This window comes from Apis cerana, linkage group LG7 (genome assembly GCF_029169275.1).
Source record: "Apis cerana isolate GH-2021 linkage group LG7, AcerK_1.0, whole genome shotgun sequence".
Lineage (NCBI taxonomy): Eukaryota > Metazoa > Arthropoda > Insecta > Hymenoptera > Apidae > Apis > Apis cerana.
Genome location: NC_083858.1, coordinates 13,218,099 through 13,243,420, shown reverse-complemented (window position 1 = coordinate 13,243,420; position 25,322 = coordinate 13,218,099). Strand labels below are relative to the sequence as shown.

Genomic DNA, 25,322 nt, shown 5'->3' with positions numbered 1-25,322 from the left:
AATATAAGTAACATTATATTATATACAAAAGACAATATTTTAAAATGTGTAAATAATTTTTTACATGATGTCATTATTAAATTCAAAATTCAAATTTACTAGTAAATTTTAATAGAGGTCGCTTTGATAAAAAAATAACATATATTATTTCCTATCTGGAATAACGTAGCTTGGTAGCTTAAAGTGAGTCATGATAATTCGTTATTTGTAGATGAACTGTCTATTCAGTGTACTTATAATGAATATTGTGTGATATATTATTGATTATAAGTTCAAGAAATTCGTGTTGACTGACCAGAGTCCACGAATTTCTGACATACTTTTTATAAGTATGTTTTCTCGAAACCCAGTAATTTGCGTATAGTTCTGTAATGATAGAGAAGGAAAAGAGAAAAAAAGAAAAGGAAGGGAAAGGAAGAGTAAAAAAAAAAAGTGCATTTTGTTTAAAGCCTTATTAGTGAACTCATTAGAAGTTCTTTCTAACAGGCTCATGTATTAGACATTGTGATAGTGAGAGATGATTAGTGAGAATTATTTTGAGAATTGTATTTGGTGTGCATCCCTCTAGTGGCGAATATAGGAGGATCACCACACATTAATACGCGACCGCACCCGTCTCTATGTGTGGTGATTCATAGATATAATATTTATCGAATTTTACGCCAAAACTAAATGCAAAATGACAGAGGTTCACAATTTAGGTGTTGATGCCATTAGTTGTCATGCTTGGAATAAAGATAGAAAAGGTTTGACTTTCATTTCATGCATCACAATTCCTTTGCCAATAAATGAACAGTCTTGATATGTTTTTACAGAGGTGGCAATCTGTCCAAATAATAATGAAATTCAAGTTTACAAACGAACGTCAAGCGGTTGGAAATTGTTACAAAACTTACAAGAACATGATATGCATGTCATGGGTATTGATTGGGCACCAAATACCAATCGAATAGTAACATGTTCTGCGGATAAAAATGCATATGTTTGGACACAAGAAGGAGATGGAAAATGGAATCCAGCATGGGTTCTTTTAAGAATAAATCGAGCAGCAACTTGTGTAAAATGGTCTCCATTAGGTATAATATTAATTAATTATCAAATTATATTTGAATAAGTGTAAAATCCATTTTCTTTTTTATAGAAAATAAATTTGCCGTTGGATCTGGAGGTAGAGTAATAGCTGTTTGTTATTTTGTGTCTGAGAATAATTGGTGGCAGTGCAAGCATATAAAACGCCCATTGAGATCCACCGTAACTACAGTTGATTGGCATCCAGACAATAAAGTTCTAGTTGCTGGGTCCACTGATTATAAAGTTCGTATATTTAGTGCATTCATTAGTGATATGGAAGATGCACCTGGTAATGGTCCTTGGGGTCATAGCAATACTTTAGGAACGTTACTTGCTGAATTCCAAAATACTCCTAATGGAGGTAAAAAAAAATATCTTTTTATTAACAACATTAGTAAAAATCTTTTTATTATGTTTGTTAATAATTTTTTTTTTTTTTTGCATTTAGGAGGTTGGATACACTCTGTTGCATTTAGTCCTTGTGGTAATAAAATTTGTTGGGTAGCACACAATTCATCGATTTGCATTGCAGATGCTACTAAAGGAAATGCAGTTATACGATTGTATACGGAGCATTTACCATTTTTAAGTTGTGTATGGATGGGGTCCAATTCCATTGTTGCTGTGGTACTTACTTATATTTTTTTTTTACATTTAATAAATAATAATTTGATAATTTTATATTACATATTACAATAAACATTAAATATAATTTAATTGGCTTTTTTAGGGACATAGTTGTATGCCTATGTTATATTCCATAGACGACCATGGTCAACTATATTTTGTATCAAAACTAGATAATACACAAAAAAAAGAAGCTGCCGGTTTGTCTGCCATGCGTAAATTTCAATCGTTAGATCGCCAAGCGAGAACTGATACGAATGACAATGCCTTGGATAGTATTCATCAAAACACAATTAATTGTGTACGCAAAGTATCAGATAACGAATTTAGCACGAGTGGTTTAGACGGTCAATTGGTAGTTTGGGATCTTAAGGTAAACCTCAATATTTAATTTATATCTTCTCTTTTTTTTCTTTTATAATCGATAAAAACATATTGTCAAATTAATCCGATTGTTTAATTTAGCTTCTGGAAAATTCCATTGCTGGTCTCAAGATATCATAGATAAAAATCTTTTTTTTATATCGAAGGAAGACGGAATCAAAGGAAGATATTACATCCGAAGAAAAGATGTATAAATGTTAAATCTGAAACAAAAAAAAAAGAAATATACAATTTCTCATTAATAATATAATTATATCAATTATTCCTACATAAAATACATTATATTTTTAGCTAAATACATGTTGACACGTGTATAAGTTGAATTAATATAATTCCTTTGCCTCGCATCCATAATTCTATCAATTTAAATCGTATCGAATCGTATAATTCGTTATATCCCTCTATCCTTTCTTTATCTCGCGCGATACGCACTATTGCCATTGACGCAATGCTTGTTTCCATTCGATGAATGGTTTACATAGTTTCAGACAATACGATAAGTACATCGGTTCACCGTTTGTCAGGCGTAAAAAGTTGGTTCGCGCCTGGAAACCACACAGTCTCGTGCAGCTCGAGTGGGGGGCAGCCGGACAAGTTCAGCGCTAATATCGATTCAGTCTCGCACAAACCACCCCCATGTACCGTGCCCGTTGCAGCAGCTCCACCTTTTAACTTTGTTTTCCGTTCGGTGTCATGACTGACACATAAACAGAGATAGAAAGAAAGAGAAGCATCGCGGTAAAAAAAATCGTGTGCATCATGCACACCGTTCTCCACGAACAGAACGGACACAGTGACGCGTTCTATTCTTTCAACGAGTACTGGGAAGATATATTAGACACGAACGAGATCATCGTCAATAGAAACGTCTCTGCCAATAATACTTATCGATTCAGTAACTAGTCTTGAAGAGACATTCCATTGTTCGCACAGTTTACAGTGAGGTGATCAAGTTTATTCATAAATTCAATTCGTAACCAACGGACGATGCAAATTATTTTGTTCATTTTACACAAAGAATATTTTTGAACGTGTATTTGTATCTTATCTTGCGACGTTAATCCGTCATTAAGCCTTTTTCTTCCATTTCAGTTTTTTTATCTTAAACGTTCACGTCTTTTTCCTATTCTGGTATATACATTTTTCGTCGAACGGTTCGCGCGATTGTCGATTAAAATAGATCCTTCCAGTAAAACGTTCCATCATCGATTCGCCGCGTGCGATGAAGGGTTGCGTTCGTTTTTCTCATTACGCGTGTTGATAAAATCTATAAATTTGAGAAGACCGTTCAGAATTATGATCGAACGTCTTTCATGGGATTACCGATCGAACCCATGCACTTGAAGATCTCGCAATTGTCGTGTATACAGGTGACTTGCGAACGCAAGTGGACGAAACAAGCATAAAAAGCGGAAAGGTGGTGAAAGAACTGGTGTAAACCCGAAAGATTGAGTTTTGTCCGTGTGTTGTTCGTCGAATATGAAACGCTTCAATCACGACCACACGCATCCCTATTCGTCTTGACTACAAATTGTGGCTGAGCAAAGAAAGTGCGTCCTCGCTTCTTGAGAAATGTCTTCAATATCAGCGCAGGGGGTCGTCGAAAGAGCCAGCGCCGAGTTAACCAAGAGAATTAACGGTCTGGGGTTGAGAGCATCTAAACATCATGGTTAGTAAATTTTTAATTCCTATCTTATATGTATTTAAGGAAAATGAATTAAATTAAAAGAGTGGTTTCGATTTTTAAAATTTTTTAAAATATATTTTTTAAAGATATTTTATATTCGTTATTTATTTATTTATTTATTTGCATTTTAGATAAGATTAAATACAAAAAAAATAAAAAAAAAACAAAATCAAAGGGCAATATATTAATTATATTAATATATTCGATCCTCAATATTTCATCAAACTTTAAAACCAATAAGAATTTATTAAATAATTCTTTAATTATTTCCCCTTATCTCATCTCTGCAGTTCATTTTATTCTTTGAGCAAATAATCTTCTTTACTTGAATAATGAATACTTTGAATAATTTAAGATTGACAATTTTAATTGATAATAATTTGGAATCTTGAAAAATAATTTATAATTGTCGAATTGTTTCAATCGAATTTTTTTAAAATAATGTTTCAACACAAAAATCACACGTTAATCAATCGTTTTTCCTCTTCCTCGTTGCTTAATTGTATCGAAATTTCAAACGATCATCGAAATAAGAAAAGATAATTCACAATTTTGCCTAAGTCGTTATTACATAATCGAGATGAAGAATTGATTTCTGTTAAACCGCAACCTCGAGCCGCTCCTTTAACCCGCGTTTCTTAATTCTCCACTATGCAATATCAGCCGAACTTCGCTTTCTCTGTGTTGTCCTTCGGATTCTCATCCGAAATACTCGTTTAAAACCATTATGTACCTTTAGACGCAATCTGAACTGCAATGGAATCGATAGCATTCGTTCTCATGCACATGGAAATGTAGAAACCAAACTGATCATTTTCGTAATGAATTTTTTGTTTAAAAAATTTAAAAAATTAATTTATAAAATTTTCTCGAAAAAATTCCGCGTATAATTCAGTTTGCTCAAGTTTGTCGATTTTTCTTAATGAACATAATTTTAAACTTTATTTAAAGGTTGAGTTAAACACTCTTCTTGATCAAATTAATATTATCAAAAAAATTTCTTGAATTTTTTATACAATCTTATCATTATAAATTACAAGATAAGCAAAAATAAAAATATTAATATAAAATCTCTTGTAAAAAGAATTATATAAACAAACTTTTACAAGTAAATTTTATAAATTTTATAATTATACTCGAGTTAAAATATTAAAAATAAATAATACAATTTTACAATGTATAAATTGTCAATTTATTAATATCAGTTTGTGATAAGAAATAAATGCTCTGAAATCCATCATGATTAATCTTAATCAATTTTATCATAAAAAAAATATGCCTGTTATATAAAAAATTCTAAATTAGAATCCAAAGTTGCAATCGTAGACTACAATCAATGAAACATTGTTGCATTTAATCATTTTCAACGTAGCATGAATTTATTTTTACTTTAACCACTATTAATTACCGTGAGTAATATCGTGTCAGTCTGTTACGATTCACGGGTCAGAAATATCGATATATCGATAATTTGTCGCATCCGAGGAAAGGTCGAGTATCGAGTATTTGAACGAGAATCGGAGAAACAAAAGAACACGTTTCGATGGAAAAATTGTGACGTATAGATTTATTTTAACGCTTGCAATCACCATAGCATGTGATTTCTTGTTAATCTCATACGATTAATAAAGTCGCCTATGATTGGTCAAAATTTTCCTCTGGGACGATTAATCATTCGTGCTGAATTCGCCTCAAACGACCGACAATCATAGTTCGTCAAAACGTAGAGCTGAAAATAATCTATTTTTACGCGCGTTTTCACGTTGATTTTTCAATGTTGCGAGAAAATAAATTGCAGTTAAATAATAAAAAAAAAAACGTAACGTTGAATTAATTTTCTTCATTCCCTTTAAGAAATTATCAACAAAATTGTTGAAAATTATTTTTTATATATTATTTATTTATTTGTATCTAAATTTAAAAATAGGTTGTTCGAAGAACTGATCAATACAGGCGATGAAATTTGAAATGTCGTAGCATTTTAGAAAATCATTGTTACGCTACGATGAATTCTGCTCACAATTCTGAGTCACAATTTCAAGAGCCAATTATCGAACATCAATAGAATAATTGTTACTTCAACAACAAAAGTAAGAAACGTAGAATAATGTATTTTGAAATATATTTCTAGTTTTGAACAAATAAATTCCCCAACAGAGAGTAGAATCTGATTTAATGGATTCGCAAAAAAAAAAAAAAAAAAATGTTCGTCATACGATAAAGAGATAGAGACAGGAAATAGAGACGTACCCAGAGCCAAATAGGACATACTGTTCGAAAATAAAACGAAAATAACTGCTGCATCTTCGCAGCGAGTTTACCTTTGCAGAAACGCTTTTAAAGACAAGCTCGCCAATGTAATATTGCATGGAATTTTTTTTTTTTCTTTCAATCGGTAATCGTGATTTAATTAAATTTATAAATTGTGTATTAAGAGACAACATTATTTGAACAACATGGATGTTTTAATAAGAAATTTGCATAAATTATTCTATTTATATTCCATAAATCGATAATTATTAAACGTCGATGAAAGGATATATTTAAATTCGATATACATCGAGGGTATTCACGTGTTCGTGGATATTTCCATATTAAGTATTTGATTACGAGTATTTACCATCGGGAAAAAATAAATATTATTTCGGATGAATTTAACATCGAAAAATTTTTCGAATCTTTTTTCCTTTTTTTTTTTTTTTCCACTATTTTGCTCAATCAATATTTCATCGTTTCAAACAAATTACATATAACATATACGTTCGCAATTCAGAAATCGTTGCACAGATATACGTTAAAACTTTCGCGCATCGGTTCCAAGAGCTGTTAGTGAGCGTTATTAAACTAACACGGATAGTACAATTATCATCTTCAAGAAAAAAAAAACTGCACTTAAATGCATTTTTTCGCAGAATTAATTAAGGAAGTTCTCTTAACAAGAGAAGAGAATACACGTATAGAGAAAACTGTATATGTAACACTGTTCGAATTACTTAGCTTAATTAGAAAACTCTCGTTGTCCAATTTTGAAAAAACGTACATTATATTATTTAACTCCATTTTGGCTCCATTCCTTTGCATAAGAATATAAAATAAAAAGGAAGGGAAAAATGGAGAAAACGGACGTTTAAAATAAACGGACGGAATGTTTCAGGTGGGGGAAAGGCGAGCGTCATGGAACGCGTTACGCACGTGTTCTGCGGTAGCGGAGGAGTTCCGTATACGAATTTGCAGAGCGCGAACAATGCGAACGCAACCCCGGAAAAGCCGAGCAGAAGCGTGCCAACGTCGATGAGTAACATGCCATCGGCGAATAACAAGGGGTTGAGCAACATCGGTACACCAAGCAGGGCGAGGATATCGAGGAATCGAGGGAAGAACGTGCCTCTGGCGAGTGGTGGGACGGGTGGATACATCGCGCCTACCACGTGGGATCAGCTGATGCAAGATGATCATTTCCTCAGCAAATTCTTTCTATACTTCTCCGCCATCGAGAGGAGGATTTTGGCTCAGGTGCCAACGATCGAATGATTAATCAAACTTACGGATGCGTAATCGTAATTCGTTTTTCCTTTTTCTTTAAACGTGTCAACATGTTCCATTCCCAGAAAGAAAGAGAGAGAGAGAGAGGTGAAAATTTTTTTTTTGACAGAATAATTGAGTGAGAAATAATGTTTGCGCTTAATTATAATTTAAATAAAAGTTTATGCAATTTTTTTTTCTTCGTTTTTTATGATATTTTTGTAAAGAAAAATCATGATTGAATCGGGAAAATATATTAATTATTGTAGAATTCTTAATTTGGCTAAGATTGATTTAAGAAAATTTAATAGATATTTTTTACAAATAGGATGAAAATGGAATTGTTATAATATTTTTAACCTATTTATAATGCGATTAATAAAAAAAGAAATATTTTCTTCCGCTCGATAAAAATTTGTTGAAAGGAATGGAACATTTGATATTCTTAGTATTTCGCGGAATTGAAGATAGGATTTACAATATGGATTAGACAATAGTTGTCTTGTTGAGCACGTAAGATTCTTCTTGATCGTAAAATAAATCACTTGTGATTAAGAGAGTCTTGTAAGATGCTTTGTCAACCGACATATTTCTTTGGCAGTAATCGTCAGTTGGCTTCACATCTTAATCGTGGATTCGCATAAATTTCCAATTTATGCAAAATTATTACTGATTTACAATTTAAAAACTAATAGATACTGGCATTAGAAAGCTTTTTATATCAAACAAAGATGATGATCAAATATACGATATACGATTGCAGGATACATTCGAGGAATTCGAAATAAAAAAAGAATTCAAAAAAATTTAATATATATAATATTTAAATATTTAAATATTTTTTTAAAGATTATTGATATCATATCATAATGATCATTAGATTACTATTTGTTATTAATAACTTTTTTTTTATATATTACATTGAAATTTCTTTTCCGAAAATAAAACAAAAATTTAATCGTACGATAATATATACAGGTGTGCTTAAGATGGAGAGACATACTTTACGCGCGGCCTCGACTTTGGGCAGGTTTGGTACCCGTAGTAAGATGCCGTGAAGTACGTGCCATGCCTTCTACTTCACGCACGCGACTCTACGCCTCCTTAGTTAGAAGAGGATTTCATTCGTTGGTTCTTCTCGGAGCATCGGACGAGGATATCCCGGAACTGACGCACGGGTTTCCATTAGCGCAAAGAAATATTCACTCGTTATCGTTGAGATGTTGCGCGGTGACTGACAGGGGACTAGAAGCTCTCTTAGATCATTTACAAGTACGTAATATAAATTAAATTAGAGAGTTTAAATTAAATTCGAAGAAATACGTAATATATTTCATTCACAAAATATCACTTATCTTTTGATTCCAGATAAAAGATAAAATAGCGAAAAGATTTTATCGATGTAATGTTTAATCAATTGAATAAATTTTCTTAAGAAAAGACGACAATTTAAAAAGAAAGATATGAAAAGTTTGATCTCAATTTAAACAATTAGAATTAAAAATGAATTTTCAAGATATGAATCATTGGATAAAGTTATCATTATCATTGGATATTTTGTGTTCCATAATTTTATGACCTTGAAAAAAAATTTTTTTCACCGTATTACCTTTTTTTTTTTAACTTTTTATCGACTTTTATTTTTAGTTTCTCGTAAGTTTTCTATATAGGGTGACTCAAGATATCAATCAAATAGGAAATGATTCTACAAAAATAAATCGAAAAGGAAAAATGAAATATTTAAAATTTTGTTTTCAAGAAATTAAATGTTATATAACTAAATATTATTCTTTATATATTATTTACATCACGTATTAATTAGATTATGATTATTAAAAATTAAAACTACCATTTGCAAACAACTTTAACAGAATATTTTTCTTACAGATACTTCTCCTCCCTCAAAATTTTTACCATACCATATCTAATTTTTTTTTCCACATTTTCAGGCGTTGTTCGAGCTTGAACTAGCAGGTTGCAACGAAATAACGGAAGCCGGCTTGTGGACTTGTTTAACACCTAGAATAGTATCGCTCTCCTTGTCGGATTGTATCAACGTGGCTGATGAAGCCGTCGGTGCTGTCGCTCAATTACTGCCGAGTCTCTACGAGTTCTCGTTGCAAGCTTATCATGTAACCGACGCCGCCCTTGGATATTTTCACGCAACCCAGAGTAGCTCCCTTAGCATCCTCAGGCTGCAATCCTGTTGGGAACTCACTAACCATGGTATAGTCAATATTGGTAAGGAATCGTTCTTTTTAATTTTTAATTAACTCAATTTAATATCTGTAGATGAGAAATCTGTAAAGAAATGCATGTTATGGATTAGAGCTGTTGACCGTGAAATGTCTAGAGAATAAGCAATGATCTATATATATATTCAGAGAAAGAGTTGTTTAAGATCTCCTCGATATTTTGGATAGCTGCACACCTCCATCTAAGTGGACGAAAATTAATTAGACGTTCAAAATGTCACATAAAAGTTCTCGAATTCAACAATATCGAATCCGGATTGTTCCTACTATTTTATTAATATTGACTTTTATTATGATAATAATTGTTATGATAATATGTTACAATATTCGTTGTACAATATAATTTGGAAAGATATGTGGACGATTATTCAAGATGCGGAAAAGCAGGACAGTTACGACACCGTTCTCCCAGGATCCAGGTAGAGATAATTCATGATGACGATAGTATGAAATTAAGATAAGTGGTCCACGCATCCAACCATTATAAATTTAGAATTAAGAAACCGCTTTATTTAGCTTTCATGCTGTCACCAACAGTTCAGACTCACGCTCCTAGATGAGTAAAACATAGACAATTCGAGGACAACGACCGATTGTCGTTATTTATACGATAGCTTTCGTATTGGTCTAAAAAAGAAAGAAAGAAAGAAAGAAAAAAAAAGAACAAGACGTAACTAAGAAAATGAACCATTTATTTTTTTCGTTTTGTATTCCAGTACATTCCTTGCCCAATCTGACTGTCCTATCGTTGTCCGGATGCAGCAAAGTAACGGATGACGGTGTCGAATTGATAGCAGAAAACTTGTCTAGGCTTCGTTCATTGGATCTGAGCTGGTGCTCGAGAATCACCGATGCCGCCTTAGAGTATATCGCCTGTGATTTGAATCACTTAGAGGAGCTTACCTTAGACAGGTGAGAATTGATAATAAGAGGACAAACAACCGTTTTATTTCTTTGCATTGCTCTTTTTTAAATCGTGTTAGAGAAATCGTAGCGTGATCCACCATCGTAGTGTGTTTAGATCATGGTGAATCCGTACGATCCATTCATGTTCTAAATACTGAACACGTTAACGAGCGTTTCTATTTACGATCAACTATTATGCAATGCCAGGATGAATCAGCGATTGTAAACGCATTCAGATGTTTAAAGACAGTATTTCCTATAAGCAGTATTCAAATTTATATATGTTTGTGCATGTTAAATAATATACGATTGTATTTAATGCAATTATAAAAAAAGTTTATTTGTAAAATTAATTTAATATAATACAACTGAATTTAATGTAAAAAATAGCATTTAATTGTTTTTATTTGAAATATATATTTATATGTACAAATGATACATATATATGAATCATTCTCAAGATAAACTTGGAACCAGACAATTTGACTTCAACCATTTTTTTCATATACATATCAACATATTATATATTTTAAATTGATTGACAAAACGAAACTGTATTTTGAATAATTGGATAAAAGAAAAATCTTATATTAATTAATTTCTGTATTAATAAAGATATTATGAGTTTATTTTATATAATAATATATCTTTTATAATTATGCGATAAATCTCTAAAAGATATATGATATTTAGAAATTGAGTTAAAATAGGAGTTATAATAGGAAAAAATCAAAAAGAAACAAAAATAGAAAAATTTAAAAATTCTATATTTAAGGAGAAATTCAAAGATGAATAGTTTATTAAATTCTTCTTTTCTTCTCTTCATATAGATGTGTGCACATCACAGACATAGGCGTGGGCTACATTTCCACAATGGGATCATTGAGCGCATTGTTCTTGAGATGGTGTATTCTGCTTAGAGACTTTGGACTTCAGCACTTGTGCGGCATGAAATCCTTACAAGTACTCTCTGTAGCAGGTAAGATCAAACTAAGACTTACCCTATATGATGCATTATATTGTACATATATTGTACATATATTGTACATCAAAATTTATAATATGAACCTTTTCTTTAAAAAATGAACAATCAATGATCTTACATTAAATTATAAAAAGAACCAAAAAGAAAAATATTTTTTAAAAATTTATTTAGAATTACATATATATAAATAAATAATATAGAACAAAATGTTAAAAAATATAAATTTTCCACAGGCTGTCCATTGCTCACAAGTAGCGGATTATCCAGTTTGATTCAACTTCGACATTTACACGAGTTAGAGCTAACCAATTGTCCGGGAACATCTCAGGAATTATTCGATTATTTGCGTGAACATCTGCCCCGCTGCCTAATCATCGAATAAATTATGCTACAGTAGAAACAACAGGCAACAATCCTAGTAATACCTTTGCGTTCCAATTCAGATAAGTTTCTATTTCTATAGAATGTGATGGCAAAAAAATGTTTTATGTAAAGCAATACTTAGACAAGGATACGACGATTGTATTTATGTATAAGAGGAGCTGATGCGAATGCAGATATAAAAAAGAAGCAATTGACGTCCAAACTTGAACACTACCGCATATTATTGTTCTCTCTTGTAACGATAAAGGGTATAAAAAAAAAAAAGAAAAAAAGAAACACTAGCCTTTAAAAACATGCAAATGTTAAAACTAAGATAGCATGTAGACATTTTTAATACACCAGAGCTCCTATATGAATCGCACTCCTTTCTCGCCGATGTTTAGAACTTTAGATCGAATTGTACGGTTCGATTCGTTTTGTTATTTTTGTTTTTTGTTTTTTTTTCGTTTTAAAAATGTTTGAAAAAAGATATGAAAAAAAAAAAATGCAAAAACATATGCGCCTCTCGGTAACTCGATAATCTGTACAGACTTTTACACAAGTCCCCGCTTGATAATAGAGAATAAAGAAAAAAACAAACGAAGAGACAGTTTAATTATAGTAGATTCTTGTTAAAAGGAAGAAAAAAGATAAAAAAAAATAAAAGAACGTAGAGATTATCCGATGAGACGACAGACTCAACAGTTAGAACTGTGATAAATTTTTATTATATGTATATCATTCTACTTCAACTATGTTTAGAGCGTTGTTTAACCCGCTTCAACGTTCAAATGTGCGTGATTATTGAAAAAAAAAAAACATTAGTCGCATTGCTTTTTGAAAAAAAAAACAAGTTACTACTTTAGAAATATCATTAAAAAAAATCAACAATAAAAGAAAAGAAAAAAAAATCAGAAAAACATTCCGGTTGCGCGTTAATGAATATTTTAATTTTGCAAACATTATTCTGCGAATTTTGATTTATTCGACAATGTATTTGCTAAATAAATGAATGAAAGAAAAAAGAGAAAAAAGACGTTAAAAATCATTGCACATATATGTATTGTCTAGAAAAAAAAAAAATTTTTAACTTATATTTTACCTATGTATATTCTGCTGTCAAATAATGTTAATGTTTCCTACATTTAAGGCTTACATCTAGCTAAGTTTTCAAATGTTTTTTCATTAAATGTAATAATATATCGCAATATAGAAAAAAAAAAAACGTGTTTTACGTGTTTATCTATTTCGATGGTTATTTAAAATGAATCAGTGTCAGACAAATACTATGCATCTATTCCATGTCAGCACATAAGATGTCAGAAGGGAATTATTCGCCACTATTGTAATTAAATAAGTGCAATATTTTTTATGTTGAGACTTGCACTACCAAATAATTTCTGTGTAACAATTCAACATGACCTTGACTTTTATCAAACTGAAATTATTTTTTGCGTGTTATTAACATGTTTAGCACATAAAGTCTTTGTATATACTGTACAAATATACAATTAATGATTCTGTTACCAATCAAAACTAATTATATAAATATTCGCACAGTCGAAATTCTATCTGAGATCTGGTTGCATGAGGTTCGAATCACGAATATAACTTATAAGAGTGATATATAATAACATGATGGAATGTGCTGTGAATAAAAATTTATTGATCTGAATTTATTTTTGTATTCTTAAGTATTTTCCCACCATGTAAGCAATCCAAGACCTGGTTCATCAATAGCACCCTAGAATATAGAATTAAAATAATCATTAGTTTTAAATCAAAATCAAATCATTTTATATGATCATATCGATGATCAATATTTTCATAATATTTCTAAAGTAAAAATACATACTCCCAAAGTATATGGAGATATATTTTTAGCTTCTGATGTTTCAGTCTCCCCAGATATATTTGGTCCTGTAGGTAAGGCTTCTGTAAATGTTTCGCTTACTACTCTGAATCGTATAATTTCTCCTAAAATTTATGCATGAATCAATGTATATATTTTTATTTTATATAATTGAAATTAAAATAATTTACCTGCATCCATAAATAAATCATGTTTTTCGCCATCTCCAGTATCATATTCCCATACCCATGCTTGTTCCATTTGATCAAATCTTGATGGATGTTGCAATTTGTGAGGTGGAATCACAATATCTTCAAAAAATCCTAATGTTACTGTAAACAAAAATTTAATGGTAAACAAAATATAAATTGAAATATAAATAATAATATTATATGTAAATATTACCATGAACACCATCAATGCTACAACTACGTATTTTTCCTATTAATATTTCCTCCATAAATGGACGGAATACAATATAACGAAATATTACTTTGGTATGAGATGCACCATCGCCAGGAAAAATATATGATTCTTCAATTTTCGTAATGTCATGAAGAGCGATACAAAGACCAACATTAAGATAAACCTTTAATAAATAAATTAATAATTTTGATTTTATTAATAAAATTATATCATAAAATTTAAATAAATTATAATATTTTACCTTATTAGCTAATTTTCTATTAAGTTCATCTGTAATAGCATCGTTCAATTTTTGCTTGAATTCCACTGGTGGAATCCTAACCGTATCTTTCAATTCCGCAAGAACAAACATTGGTCTATTATAAAACAACAAATAGTTTTAAAATAATTAATATTTATTGTATTAATTCACTCTCATATATCTATATTGACAAATATAGGAATGTAAGTATAGATGAATATAATCTATCAAAAATATTGCACGTTTTCGTATCGAATGTAATGTGCAACGAAGAAAACTGCATTATTGTCAATATAACCTCTAATACACGTGCTTTAAGACATTTAAGTATGAAACAAAAACAAATATTTTAGATTCTATTCAATATTTTATCATATGAATATTTGAAATATAATAATATAAAAATGTAATACATATATATAAACATATACATATATATTGTAATATTATATATTGTATATATATATAATATATATATATATATATAAACATATACATATATATTGTAATATTAAAAAACGAAAATTGTTTGTTTACATTATAAATATTTAAGAATATTATTCGTATTTTTTAAAAAAGATTTTTTTTAACAGAGAAATGATGGATAGCAAAGATATTGTTAATTCAATTCTAGAAAATAATACAGAAGAGAAAGATACCCGAACTACAATAGTAAATAAAGATATAGAAGTTGAAACAGATTTAGGAACTCTTTTGGCATCAGATTACAACAATTTGGACTTAAAAGCAATAAAGTAATTTTTTCTTATAATATACTTTATTTTGGAATGATTTATATATATTTTTAATTAGCTTATTTTTTATAGGTCACAGCCTGAAGAATATTTAAAAAGTTTAACAAGAGATAATGTGCAAATATTGATTAATAAAATTTGGGAACTTCCAACAGAACGTATTGATGAAGTAATAGTAGCAAAATTACCTAAACAAAAATTTATATTACCAAGATCTCGTCAAATTCCAAAACCTAAACCTTTAACAAAATGGCAACAATTTGCTAAAGAAAAAGGTATTAAATCTAAAAAAAAAAGTAAATCTAAACTTAAATGGGATGAAGTATTACAAGTAAATAACTGATTTTATTTATATTAAAATTAGTTTATTGATATATAAATAAATATTCATTTTATTTTGATACTTTTATAGAAATGGATACCTACATTTGGTTATAAACGTAGTAAAGCCATAGAACAGAAAGAATGGTTGGTAGAAGTTAATGATGAAGGTAAAGCCATGGAAGATCCATTTACAGCTGCAAAGATAGCTAAAGAAGAAAGAAAGTCTAAGAATGAATTACAGAGATTACATAATATTGCTAAGACAAAAAATATAAAGATTCCTAAAGTAGGACTTCCTACTAAAGAACATTTTTCTGATTCACAGCAACTTTCACAAGCTGTAACTATTGCACGTACATCAACAGCATCTCTTGGAAAATTCCAAGATAGGTATATTATATGTTATATCATTAAAATATTATAAAATTAAATTTATATATTTACATATATTTAATATGTGATATTAGGTTACCAAAAGAAAAAGATGCAAAAGGAATTGCCAAACAAGTTCCAGGTATGAAAAGAAAAGCTGAAGAAATTCCTAAAAATTTACAAGAAGAAAAAAAACGGAATACTAATCTGGCAGACAGTATTTTGAAGAGTAATACTAAAATTCTTTGTGAAGACTTTTCTGTACCAAAGTATGTTTTTATATTCTTTACAAAATTAATTAATATAAGAAACACATAATCAAATATATTTAATTTTTAGAACAAAACCAGTTAAAGCAGATAATAAAAAAAATAAAAAAGGAACAAAAGCCAAGGGAGCAAAAAAACCAAAAGCAGGTAAAGGTCAACGAAATATGAGACTTAAAGTTGGAGGTAGAAAACGAAGATAAAAGAATAAATATTCAAATTTATTTGTTTAAATTTCAATTATCCTAATAATCTATAATATATGATAAATATATAATAAATATATAATAGTGAAATAAATGTTATTCATATAAAAAATTTTGTGTTTAAAATTTTGTAATTTCCTTTTAAGTAATTATATTTTCGAAGTTTTAAAAGAAAAATTTTAATATTGATTCAAAATAAATAAGTTGAACTTATATTTATATTTAAATCATATATGATTTGTAGATAATTAAGATCACATATTAAAAATGTAAACTATCATTTAACAATAATTAAAATAATAATATTTAATAGAAAGAACATATATGTGATGAGATATGTGTAACATGAAATATACTACTTTTTCTTAAACTTAATAAGATAATACTAAGATATAATACTAAGAATAAGATAAATATATAATAATACTAAGATAAAATGAAATAATAAAATAAGAAATATATTCTAGAAATAAAATATAATTAAAATATAAAATTTATGTATATATAAAATAAAATTAATCAAATATATATTGTGTATTCTAATGAATTTTAATTAAGCTTGGTTAAATAAATAAATATCATAAATAAAATGAAAGGATAGTTACAAGTCGATAAGGCAGGTTGTCCCTTAGCCACAGAATCAGGGTAATGCGAGAAAGGTGAAAGGTCAAAAGCAGTACGGGATATCGACTCGGAGAAGTCGAGAGAGCGAGGTAACCTGGTAGCGGGTGTAAGGGAGGGTAAGTGCAAAAGCGGGTTGCCCTAGAATCTGTAAGGGGTTCCACCCCACATGTGATTTTATACGTATTGTATATGTGTACACGTTCAATGTTATCTAAACGAAATACAAACGCATTAGGATACCTTGCGCAATCTATATGTTGAAATGGTAAATATGTTAGATTCCTGAATTTCATTTAAAATTGCAATTTTGTTTACTTATTATGATTTCAACATTTGATGTTGCATAAAAAATATTAAATAATAAATTTCATTGAATTTAATATATCGTTGTAAGAGAAATAAGGGCACATAGTTGAAAGCACAGCAGTATGACAATATATGTATGTAATATTTCAGATCGGAATATTATTATATATATATTATTCAATTTATATGTATTATTTAGACACAATATTATCAAATTTCGATATACGATACTATTAAGGATAATAATTAAAATCTATAATTTTATTATAAATTATGATTATGTACATGTATTATGTACATATATATAAGTACATGAGAGATACATAAAAGATATCTTTTAAAGATTAATCTTTAATTATTCGGTTTTCAATTGAAAATCGATATAATTTAAAAGAATAATTTGATATCATTAATTTAATCATAATTGTATTCGAAATTGAACTTTATTTTATGAACAAAAAAAAGATATTTGTTGATATTGCTGAATTTACTAGAAAATTAGTTATTTTAATTCGATTTTTTTTATTTATTCAAAACTAAGAATCAAATGTTGTAATGATTTTATTATTAATCGTATCTGGTTCTCAAAATATACAAAAAAATCGATTATTACATTTATATATGCGGACGATCAATCGGAAATATATATTATATATATATAGTTATTTACATACTTATTAGACAAATAAATTATTGAGACTGATTTCCTAATGGAACATATGATCTTATAAAAGTCTTAGCCTTGAGTAACTTCAGATATTCGAAAAGGCAATTGAACGAAAGGCATACATAATCGAGCGACGTAACGCGCGTGCGACAAGGGTTATAGGAGGGGATTGCTGAGCAGGAGGATAAAGAAGTAATCGCGCGCGATCGGTCGCGGTGCTCAGTTGGTGGTAGCTCGGGACGAACGGGCGCGTCCACAAAGTGTGGGGTAAGGATGGAGGCTGCGTTAATTGCAACGACCGAGTGATACGCACCGTGTGTATACACGGGGATCGTGTCCTGGATTCGTAGCCCGCATATCCCATCGCGCGTGCCTTCCACCCTCTCCCCCCTGTGTCTGTGCCCGTACTTTTGTGTGCGTGCGTGTCCCTCTAATAGAGTGGTCAGTTAATATCTTGTATAAAGGATAAAACGAGAAAAAAAAATTAGTGTAATAGAACAAAGAAAAGCACAACGAACGAGAATATGTCATCCACATAGTCGAACCGAGGCAAACGAAGAGAGGAGCAAGTCAAATACGGTGCAGTGGTTACCCTGAGTCGTTGGTACGCGCAGCCTTTTGGTGTTGCTGGCTGACTTCATGCTTTGCTATTGCTGTTGCTGCCGCCGCCGTCGAATCGTCACCGACGTTGCTGCAGCAGTTGCTAGCGATGCGAAATGAACGAGAATTTTAAGAAAGAGAAAGATAATGTGTTTTTGAGAGGGAGAGAGAGAGAGGGAGAGAAAGAAACAAATGTAGCCTTTATTGTTCCATCGTCGTCGTCGTCGTTTTCATCGTCGTCATTTTATTGTACAAACCGCTCTTTGTTAATGCGCGTTTTCCTATCGTGAATTCCTAAAAAATAAAAGAAAAAAGGAAAAATAATAAATGTGATGTGCCCGTCGGCCACCAGCCAGCCTTTTATTTTTTTACGCGCTTCATGTGTTTTTTCTTTTTAGGAAGTACTCAAGTAGGACGATTTATCGTCAAGTTCGTGGTCATCTTGGGTGCTCTCAGTCGTTCAACATTTTTTCTGGAACTTCATATTGGCTTTATGTACCCTTTTTCACTTGCTTCGTGCACGCACATATTATTGCATGCACTTACGTTTCTTACTACCGATATATCTACATGGTTATAGCGGTAATTACATTTACCTGCTTGCTTCTTTGCAAGAATTCATTATTTTTTTTTTTCTAATTTATAATCCTGTTTGCTATCGAATCAATGTTTAGCATGTGATATTATCCATTGCAGTTAATATTGTTTTATTGAATATCGCAATGTGGCGTATATCCAATTTGTTTATGTTTTCCATATATGCACTTATATAAGCATTACGTATTTATAATAAATATGGTTAACAAGAAGAATGATTAAAAAGGATAAAGAATCGAATAAGATGAAAAAGGAAAGAGGTTTAAAAAAAGACAAAAAAAGAGAAATATCTGAGTAGAATAAAAGAAGGGATAACTAGAACGTGTCACGATAAGAAACAATGAGAAAGAAGAGGGTTTTTCGATTTGTTACATTTGTGTCGGAACTACTTGACCCATTGACAGGTCAAAACGAAAAGGTTCAATGCAGAAGTCTACTCGTTCACTTTAAAAATTTTGACAATTGAAAGGTAAAAATAAAAAATTATTTAAGTAAAAATGTATATAAAAAGTATTTTAACTAAATTAATGTGATCAATTATAATTTTTGTTATTTATTATAAAATATTCGTAATTTATTTTTTTATATTAAATAATTTTTGTTTTATTTAAGATATTATTTATTTAAAATAATATATATTTTTTTTTGTAATTTTAAAAATAGTCACGTTTAACCTTTCTTTAAGAATTTCTAATTTTTGTACATATTTGATAATCAATAACATCATATCTTCATATTTATTGAATCCACGATTATCTTTTTTTTTTAAATAAAAGTGAAATTTAATTTAATTTTATTTAAATTTTTAAATAACAATGAATCGTGATATATTTTATTTTATTTTTGTTAATTCGTTTATATATATATATATATATGTATATATATATATATTGCATGTCGTAATTTACTACATACTATTATTTTATATATTAAATAACAATAAAGTTATATTTCTTTATATTTTTAATATATTACATATTTTTTTTTGTAGAAAAATGCGATATTATATCGTATTGAATACTTCAAATTTATATAGATATATCATTCTAATTCTTTTAACTATAAATCTATTTCATTTTATAATAACTATAAAAAAATGTTAATATTAATATTTATTAGCTTATTTAGTAGTTAATTGTAAATTCCAAAGTTAAAAGATATTTAACAAATATATCATATATTATCATATATTATTATTTTCAATAAGCAAAAGTATTTAAATAAGTTTTTCGTATAATACATAAATATCGCTGTAAATAAAACGCTTTTTATGTGCTTTATGCTAGAATACTTAGAATATTAGTAGAATTAGAATGACGGCCGCCAATAGTGGGCGGATATCCGTCATGTTTCTTGCCTTTACAGACAAAAAAACAGCAAGACGATGCAAAGGAATCTAAGCTCGTAACAGAAAGAACGCCTGGCCCGAAGGCGTTAAACCGGGAAGAGTATAATCAGGGCGCGAAGCGATGTACGCAGCTGCGGGTGGCGCCAGTATAGCGAATAGGAGGAAGCAGAAACGATTGCAGTTAAACAGACGCGTCGCTGAGAGTACAATTCCATCACGATTGAAGACAATTCCAGTTTCTCAGCACCACTACCACCACCAACACCATCACCCCAGCAAGTTTGCTCGTCCGCACGTTGTTCCACCATCTTCCACACCACAGCCACAACCACCGTCATCTACATTTCATCCGAGCATCGATCGACGGCGTCATGTCGAGAAGTGTCAGCAAGTTGCACCTGTTTCTCCAATCCAATTTCCAATATCGCCACCACCACTATCCCTTGAGTCACCTAGTTCAGTTACTTGTGCCACTAAATCTAATTTTCCTTTTCCACCAACATCGATCCTCGATCTCCGAGTTTCACCATCTTCTTCAGAGCTACAGGTGGGTAGATTGTTCAGCAGTAATTTTTTTTAAATTGCTCTAAGTCGTTTTATTATCTTTATCTTTTAGCTCTATTTCTCTTCTTTCTCTATCACACTAGTTGCTCTTGCTAAGTAACCCTATCACGTACTTATATGCAATTTCCTTATTCAAATATTTCGATAATCCTCGTTGCACTTTGCACCTTCTTCTTGCTGGCACACCTTTACTTATTAGGAATACACCATCGATCGGCTGTCTGGTGGCGTATAAACCCGCGATAACTCATCCTCGAGCGGCTCCAGGTTCGTCAGCTGCTTATCCAAACTAAATTGTAATTTTTAGTAATTAACATGTCCCTCCTGGTTCCTATCAGCGGATACAAACATCACCTAATGTTGGAGGCAGACAGTGCAATGTTAGGAGTAAGTTGTAGTGTCTGGTATCAATCACAATTGGGAGACCTTTGAGAAGAAACTTGTGTGGTTTTTTTGATTTTTGATTGGGCAAAGAAAAAATAAGGGAAAAAGTTAAAATTTTACTGTGTAAAAAGTGGAAAGGAGAAAGAGGAGGAGGGGAAGGAGCAGGACGGTCGAGATCTTAAGGATCAATGAAACAGGCAAATGAATGAGCGGAATGCAGGCTGCTTTATTGATTAGAAGGGAGAAGCAACGGTTACGGGGGGGTAAGGTGGTGAACTTTAGAGATTTACCCTCCAACTTGGCCACCAGACTTATTCCGCCGCTTCCACGATATCCCCCACGATCATATGTTTATGGGGTAAGTATTAAAATCATTTTAATATCATCAACAGTAACTATTGGCATCAGAGGGTAACTGTCGCTTCTCTAGCTAATTATATGTGCATTAACCTTTTATAGCTCTTGAAAAAAAATTATATTGTAGTGATGTTTGTCCCTTTATTACTTTCTCTTATCATAGAACTAATGAATTCCTTGTATAATTGTGCACTAATTTTTGTTTATATTTAAAAAAATATGATCGCTGATGATATGAATTCAAAGAAAAGAGAGAAAGAGTTTGAAAATAAATTTAAAATTTAAAATATTTTAATTGTTATTCTAATTTAAGATATTAACACGTACTTCAATAAAATAAAACTAACAAATAATTATTTGATATTCATTTCACAGAAATATTTTAAAGAAATTTCTCAAAAATACATAATAATAATTTTAAAATATATAATATAATATAGGTGCAAAAATTGTAATTCTTACAATATGCACTATACTATATATTTAAAGATTAATAACTGCTACTAATTATGTTTAATCAATTCTTTGTTGTCAATTAGAATGCAATGATTACAGTGTACTTGTGTAGACAAGTTCTACGATACATGTACGTATAAAATGTTTATACACATCTCAATTGGTTCCATTTATGCAAATTTTTCTATGTTCTATTTAGTAAATGCATGCATGTTTTTTATCTTATGTGCTGAGTAACGAGGACAAAAATCATTAATTAAATTTTTCTAATAATATAGTAACAAATGATAGATGTTTATTTCGATGAACATGCTTGAAATGATAGAGAAAGATGTAAAGAACATAATAATATTATTGATTTCAAGTTTTATATTTATTTATATTTTATACAATAGTATAAATATTTATAATAGATTAAGAAAAATGTTAAAAAGTATTTAATATATTAGATTGTTGACAATTTTATTATATCAAAATACAATAGATACTGAAGCATTGAATGATTTTTAATTGTAGTTATTAGGAAATTTTATAAAGATAATACCTGAACAGAAAATAATTTCAGTGTGGTGGAGGACCTGGCAAAGCAGCATGGCAAGGTTGCAGCAGACCTTCTCCCCTTCCTTTATCTCCTATGTCGCCTCATGCATGTCGTGGGGATGGCTACAAGACAAAGCAATGCGAGGCTCATCGACGATGGATGAAGAGAAACAGGGTAAATAAATATTTGTTTTATAATGCAATTTGGGATCAAAATTTTTAATTTATATTATAAAAAATAATTTATTTATGAATATCTATTAAATATTACTTAATATTTACTTAATATTTAATATTTATTATATTAATGTTAAAATATAAAATACGAAATTCAATAATATCCATCGTTTTTAGATAAGAGATGCAAGCTATTGCTATGGAAGCAGTGGAGAAGATGACGAAGAAGATGGAAGCAGTAATGCAAACCGTCGTAGAGGTGAAGTTAGCGCGGCGGTGAATACTGTACTTTATGCGGGGCTAGGAACTACAGCGCTCGGATTAGTTATATCGTTTGTCGGCACTGGAGAGAAAGGATTCCTCAGTCCAGAATTGAGGCTGGTGGGTCCTTCACTACTGTGCGCCGGTTTACTGTGTTGTCTATTTCGGGTGCTGCTCTGCCTCTGTTTATGTCGTTGCGGTCAATGCCGCTGGCGATTTTGTCATGTTGCTTCTGATAAAAAAGAAAAAGTGAGGAAAACGGAAGCTCGACCTGCTGGAACATTACCTACCGCTTCACTTTTGTCACCAACTCGTCAACGACAGCAACAACAATCGGCCATGTCTTCAAGTGGTGCTGCATCATCATCAACAAAAGCACATGAGCTCTTGCTCTCTCCTGCCCAATTACCAGAGTGAAAACGTGTTTCGAACATTTTCTACGAGAATCTATACGCCGATTAACTGCCGGTTCTTGTCCAATATAGAATATTTTATTTCCATTTGACCTGAACCGTTTTCGCAAACAAAAAGAAGACAACCATCACAGCCTAATTCTAGTTTAAATGCGAATTCTAGCGCTTAAAAGTAATAGTTAAAGAAACAATCGGCTATGTTTTTCTACCCCTACTGTGTTTGAAAAAGTATAAAAAAAAAAAAATAATTATCAATGAGCTTTTGGACTGCTTCCTGCTTTATTTCCTCCCATATTTTTATTTTTTTTACAAGGATTGCCTAAAGTTAAGTCACTTTCTTTTCAAAATATTTAAGAACATTTATGTTGTTCTATTCTTATAATTATCAGTTTATCATTAAACTGATTTTACAGTCTTACAAAATGCAATCTTACATGAATAAGATACATGTATAGTTGACATAATTGCATTGTAAATTGCATTTTAAGTTAAATAATTTATATTAATATCATTTTAATATACAGTGATCAAGAAAGTTGAAATTGCATTTGATCAGTGGAAGTGTAACTATATATAACAGGTGTATCAGAAGTGGTAGCACTAGATGCAGTTGCAGCAATAGCAAATAATTGATCTTCGTATATAGTTCCTTGTGGTTCAGTTTTTCCATTGCCTGTTGTTGGAACATTACCTGGATTGTCTCCTTTTGTTGCTTCTCTATATTTTTGTAGATATACTTTTAGTGGTTCTACATAATTGTCAAAACCAAGAGTTGTCATAGCAAATAGAATATCTTCACCATTAATAGTTTTTCGTTTTTCCATATGACATCGATCACTTGCTTCTGATGTGATAAAAGATATAAATTCGGATACACATTCTTGAACACATTCGCGTGCATCTTTTGCTATTTTTCCCGCTTCTGGTATTGCTCTTTTCATAATTTTTGCTACATTTGCTATTGGAAGGAATCGATCTTGTTCACGAAGAGGCCCTCCAACACTGCCACTTCCAGCTCCTTGCAAAGGATCACTTGCCCCATGATTTGAATCATCTGTATTTTCAGGATCATCTAAAAAATATAAGTACTATAAATTTTACATAATTTCGTATCAATATGAGATGAATATTTATTTTATATTGATTGATATTATAAAATCTTATTATACTTGAAATCTTAGAAAGATATTGAAATTATAAGAAACAATAAAATATATATATATATTTTTTTTCTATAAAAAAACGATTTATTACAAATTTGATTTCATAATATTAAATATGAATACAATTTTTAATTTGTTTTAAAAATTTTTCAAAATATTATTAACCTACCTTCCATATCGTCAGACTGTACACTGATATACGATGCAGAAACACCACCTCCTCCAAGAAACGCAGTCGGACCTAAAGGTCCTCCATCGTCACCACTTTCACCACTATTTTCCATCTCCAATTTGATACACTAAACACACAGTATAAAAATTTTAATTTCCTTAACCTGTTTATAGTTTTGTTTTCACAATATTTTATTACATTTTTTGGCATAAACAACCTTATCAATAGACATCGATAACAAACGCTTTTAGCGAGATTTTCTTAGTACAACTGGTGCCCTCGCACTAAACGAAAATATTAAATTTGTAACCTAATAATCAGTTTTTTAAAAATTTTTATACTACTCATATGATTTACAATGTTTCCTTTCTTTTTTTAATAAAACCTATAGTTTCTATCTATTATGCTAGGTAAAATGCAAAAGAATAAACAAAAACAAACGAAACATTTA

The 25,322-nt window shown here is 30.3% G+C and overlaps 6 protein-coding genes and 1 long non-coding RNA gene across 14 annotated transcripts; 4 read left to right on the top strand and 3 right to left on the bottom strand.

Annotated features, from left to right (window-relative positions):
* Positions 1-125: 125 nt before the first annotated feature.
* Positions 126-2,327, top strand: LOC107999347 (actin-related protein 2/3 complex subunit 1A-A). The gene is made up of 6 exons (XM_017059109.3): positions 126-746; positions 816-1,076; positions 1,142-1,432; positions 1,520-1,698; positions 1,802-2,071; positions 2,164-2,327. Exons 1-6 carry the CDS (start codon positions 680-682, stop codon positions 2,200-2,202), a joined length of 1,107 nt encoding a protein of 368 aa, XP_016914598.1. The 5' UTR covers positions 126-679; the 3' UTR covers positions 2,203-2,327.
* On the bottom strand, positions 1,707-8,433 carry LOC133666444 (uncharacterized). Its single transcript, XR_009830619.1, has 2 exons — positions 8,295-8,433; positions 1,707-2,285 (listed from the first exon to the last, which is right to left on the bottom strand). It is a non-coding gene; the product is annotated as an uncharacterized LOC133666444 (long non-coding RNA).
* Positions 2,452-13,475, top strand: LOC107999346 (F-box/LRR-repeat protein 16). The gene is made up of 7 exons (XM_017059108.3): positions 2,452-3,751; positions 6,924-7,282; positions 8,270-8,563; positions 9,241-9,532; positions 10,263-10,458; positions 11,283-11,431; positions 11,671-13,475. The coding sequence occupies exons 1-7, from the start codon at positions 3,655-3,657 to the stop codon at positions 11,817-11,819; spliced, it is 1,536 nt and encodes a 511-aa protein (XP_016914597.1). The 5' UTR covers positions 2,452-3,654; the 3' UTR covers positions 11,820-13,475.
* Positions 13,445-14,453, bottom strand: LOC107999349 (DNA-directed RNA polymerase III subunit RPC8). The gene is made up of 5 exons (XM_017059112.3): positions 14,320-14,453; positions 14,058-14,241; positions 13,844-13,984; positions 13,656-13,777; positions 13,445-13,544 (listed from the first exon to the last, which is right to left on the bottom strand). The coding sequence occupies exons 1-5, from the start codon at positions 14,428-14,430 to the stop codon at positions 13,491-13,493; spliced, it is 612 nt and encodes a 203-aa protein (XP_016914601.1). The 5' UTR covers positions 14,431-14,453; the 3' UTR covers positions 13,445-13,490.
* On the top strand, positions 14,381-16,354 carry LOC107999348 (ribosome biogenesis regulatory protein homolog). Of its 2 annotated transcripts, none has more exons than XM_017059110.3 (6): positions 14,381-14,522; positions 14,913-15,074; positions 15,147-15,405; positions 15,487-15,788; positions 15,866-16,039; positions 16,110-16,354. In XM_017059110.3, the coding sequence occupies exons 2-6, from the start codon at positions 14,917-14,919 to the stop codon at positions 16,237-16,239; spliced, it is 1,023 nt and encodes a 340-aa protein (XP_016914599.1). In that variant the 5' UTR covers positions 14,381-14,522; positions 14,913-14,916; the 3' UTR covers positions 16,240-16,354. The 2 variants fall into 2 exon arrangements, with proteins under 2 accessions (XP_016914599.1, XP_028523237.1); XM_028667436.2 differs by lacking the exon at positions 14,381-14,522 and adding an exon at positions 14,585-14,725.
* A 562-nt stretch (positions 16,355-16,916) lies between these two features.
* LOC107999312 (uncharacterized) lies at positions 16,917-23,794 on the top strand. 6 transcript variants are annotated; one of them, XM_017059031.2, is made up of 6 exons: positions 16,917-18,443; positions 18,838-19,021; positions 19,136-19,505; positions 20,402-20,931; positions 22,711-22,860; positions 23,040-23,794. In XM_017059031.2, exons 4-6 carry the CDS (start codon positions 20,506-20,508, stop codon positions 23,538-23,540), a joined length of 1,077 nt encoding a protein of 358 aa, XP_016914520.1. In that variant the 5' UTR covers positions 16,917-18,443; positions 18,838-19,021; positions 19,136-19,505; positions 20,402-20,505; the 3' UTR covers positions 23,541-23,794. The 6 variants fall into 6 exon arrangements, with proteins under 6 accessions (XP_016914520.1, XP_061933372.1, XP_061933373.1 ...); XM_062077388.1 differs by having other exon boundaries at positions 20,367-20,931; XM_062077389.1 differs by having other exon boundaries at positions 16,917-18,688.
* Positions 23,795-23,796: 2 nt separating this feature from the next.
* On the bottom strand, positions 23,797-25,230 carry LOC107999314 (uncharacterized). 2 transcript variants are annotated; one of them, XM_017059036.3, is made up of 3 exons: positions 25,089-25,230; positions 24,869-24,998; positions 23,797-24,608 (listed from the first exon to the last, which is right to left on the bottom strand). In XM_017059036.3, the coding sequence occupies exons 1-3, from the start codon at positions 25,101-25,103 to the stop codon at positions 24,064-24,066; spliced, it is 690 nt and encodes a 229-aa protein (XP_016914525.1). In that variant the 5' UTR covers positions 25,104-25,230; the 3' UTR covers positions 23,797-24,063. The 2 variants fall into 2 exon arrangements, with proteins under 2 accessions (XP_016914525.1, XP_016914526.1); XM_017059037.3 differs by having other exon boundaries at positions 25,070-25,208.
* Positions 25,231-25,322: the final 92 nt, after the last annotated feature.

What these genes read in the sequence shown, in the direction of transcription:
- LOC107999314 (XM_017059036.3), bottom strand. An exon ending in ACAGTCTGACGATATGGAAG is followed by an intron (nt 24,609 to 24,868) that starts GTAGGTTAATAA and finishes TATATTTTTTAG; the next exon opens with ATGATCCTGAAAATACAGAT.
- LOC107999312 (XM_017059032.2), top strand. Translation starts at nt 20,506, where the DNA reads ATGTACGCAGCTGCGGGTGGCGCCAGTATAGCGAATAGGAGGAAGCAG. An exon ending in CATCTTCTTCAGAGCTACAG is followed by an intron (nt 20,932 to 22,710) that starts GTGGGTAGATTG and finishes AAATAATTTCAG; the next exon opens with TGTGGTGGAGGACCTGGCAA. An exon ending in GATGGATGAAGAGAAACAGG is followed by an intron (nt 22,861 to 23,039) that starts GTAAATAAATAT and finishes CATCGTTTTTAG; the next exon opens with ATAAGAGATGCAAGCTATTG.
- LOC107999346 (XM_017059108.3), top strand. Translation starts at nt 3,655, where the DNA reads ATGTCTTCAATATCAGCGCAGGGGGTCGTCGAAAGAGCCAGCGCCGAG. An exon ending in AGAGGAGGATTTTGGCTCAG is followed by an intron (nt 7,283 to 8,269) that starts GTGCCAACGATC and finishes TAATATATACAG; the next exon opens with GTGTGCTTAAGATGGAGAGA. An exon ending in GAGGAGCTTACCTTAGACAG is followed by an intron (nt 10,459 to 11,282) that starts GTGAGAATTGAT and finishes CTCTTCATATAG; the next exon opens with ATGTGTGCACATCACAGACA.
- LOC107999349 (XM_017059112.3), bottom strand. Translation starts at nt 14,430, where the DNA reads ATGTTTGTTCTTGCGGAATTGAAAGATACGGTTAGGATTCCACCAGTG. An exon ending in TAGCATTGATGGTGTTCATG is followed by an intron (nt 13,985 to 14,057) that starts GTAATATTTACA and finishes TTTTGTTTACAG; the next exon opens with TAACATTAGGATTTTTTGAA. An exon ending in TGATTTATTTATGGATGCAG is followed by an intron (nt 13,778 to 13,843) that starts GTAAATTATTTT and finishes CATAAATTTTAG; the next exon opens with GAGAAATTATACGATTCAGA.
- LOC107999348 (XM_017059110.3), top strand. Translation starts at nt 14,917, where the DNA reads ATGATGGATAGCAAAGATATTGTTAATTCAATTCTAGAAAATAATACA. An exon ending in AATGGGATGAAGTATTACAA is followed by an intron (nt 15,406 to 15,486) that starts GTAAATAACTGA and finishes ATACTTTTATAG; the next exon opens with AAATGGATACCTACATTTGG. An exon ending in GAAGACTTTTCTGTACCAAA is followed by an intron (nt 16,040 to 16,109) that starts GTATGTTTTTAT and finishes TTTAATTTTTAG; the next exon opens with AACAAAACCAGTTAAAGCAG.
- LOC107999347 (XM_017059109.3), top strand. Translation starts at nt 680, where the DNA reads ATGACAGAGGTTCACAATTTAGGTGTTGATGCCATTAGTTGTCATGCT. An exon ending in TTGGAATAAAGATAGAAAAG is followed by an intron (nt 747 to 815) that starts GTTTGACTTTCA and finishes ATGTTTTTACAG; the next exon opens with AGGTGGCAATCTGTCCAAAT. An exon ending in TGGTAGTTTGGGATCTTAAG is followed by an intron (nt 2,072 to 2,163) that starts GTAAACCTCAAT and finishes TGTTTAATTTAG; the next exon opens with CTTCTGGAAAATTCCATTGC.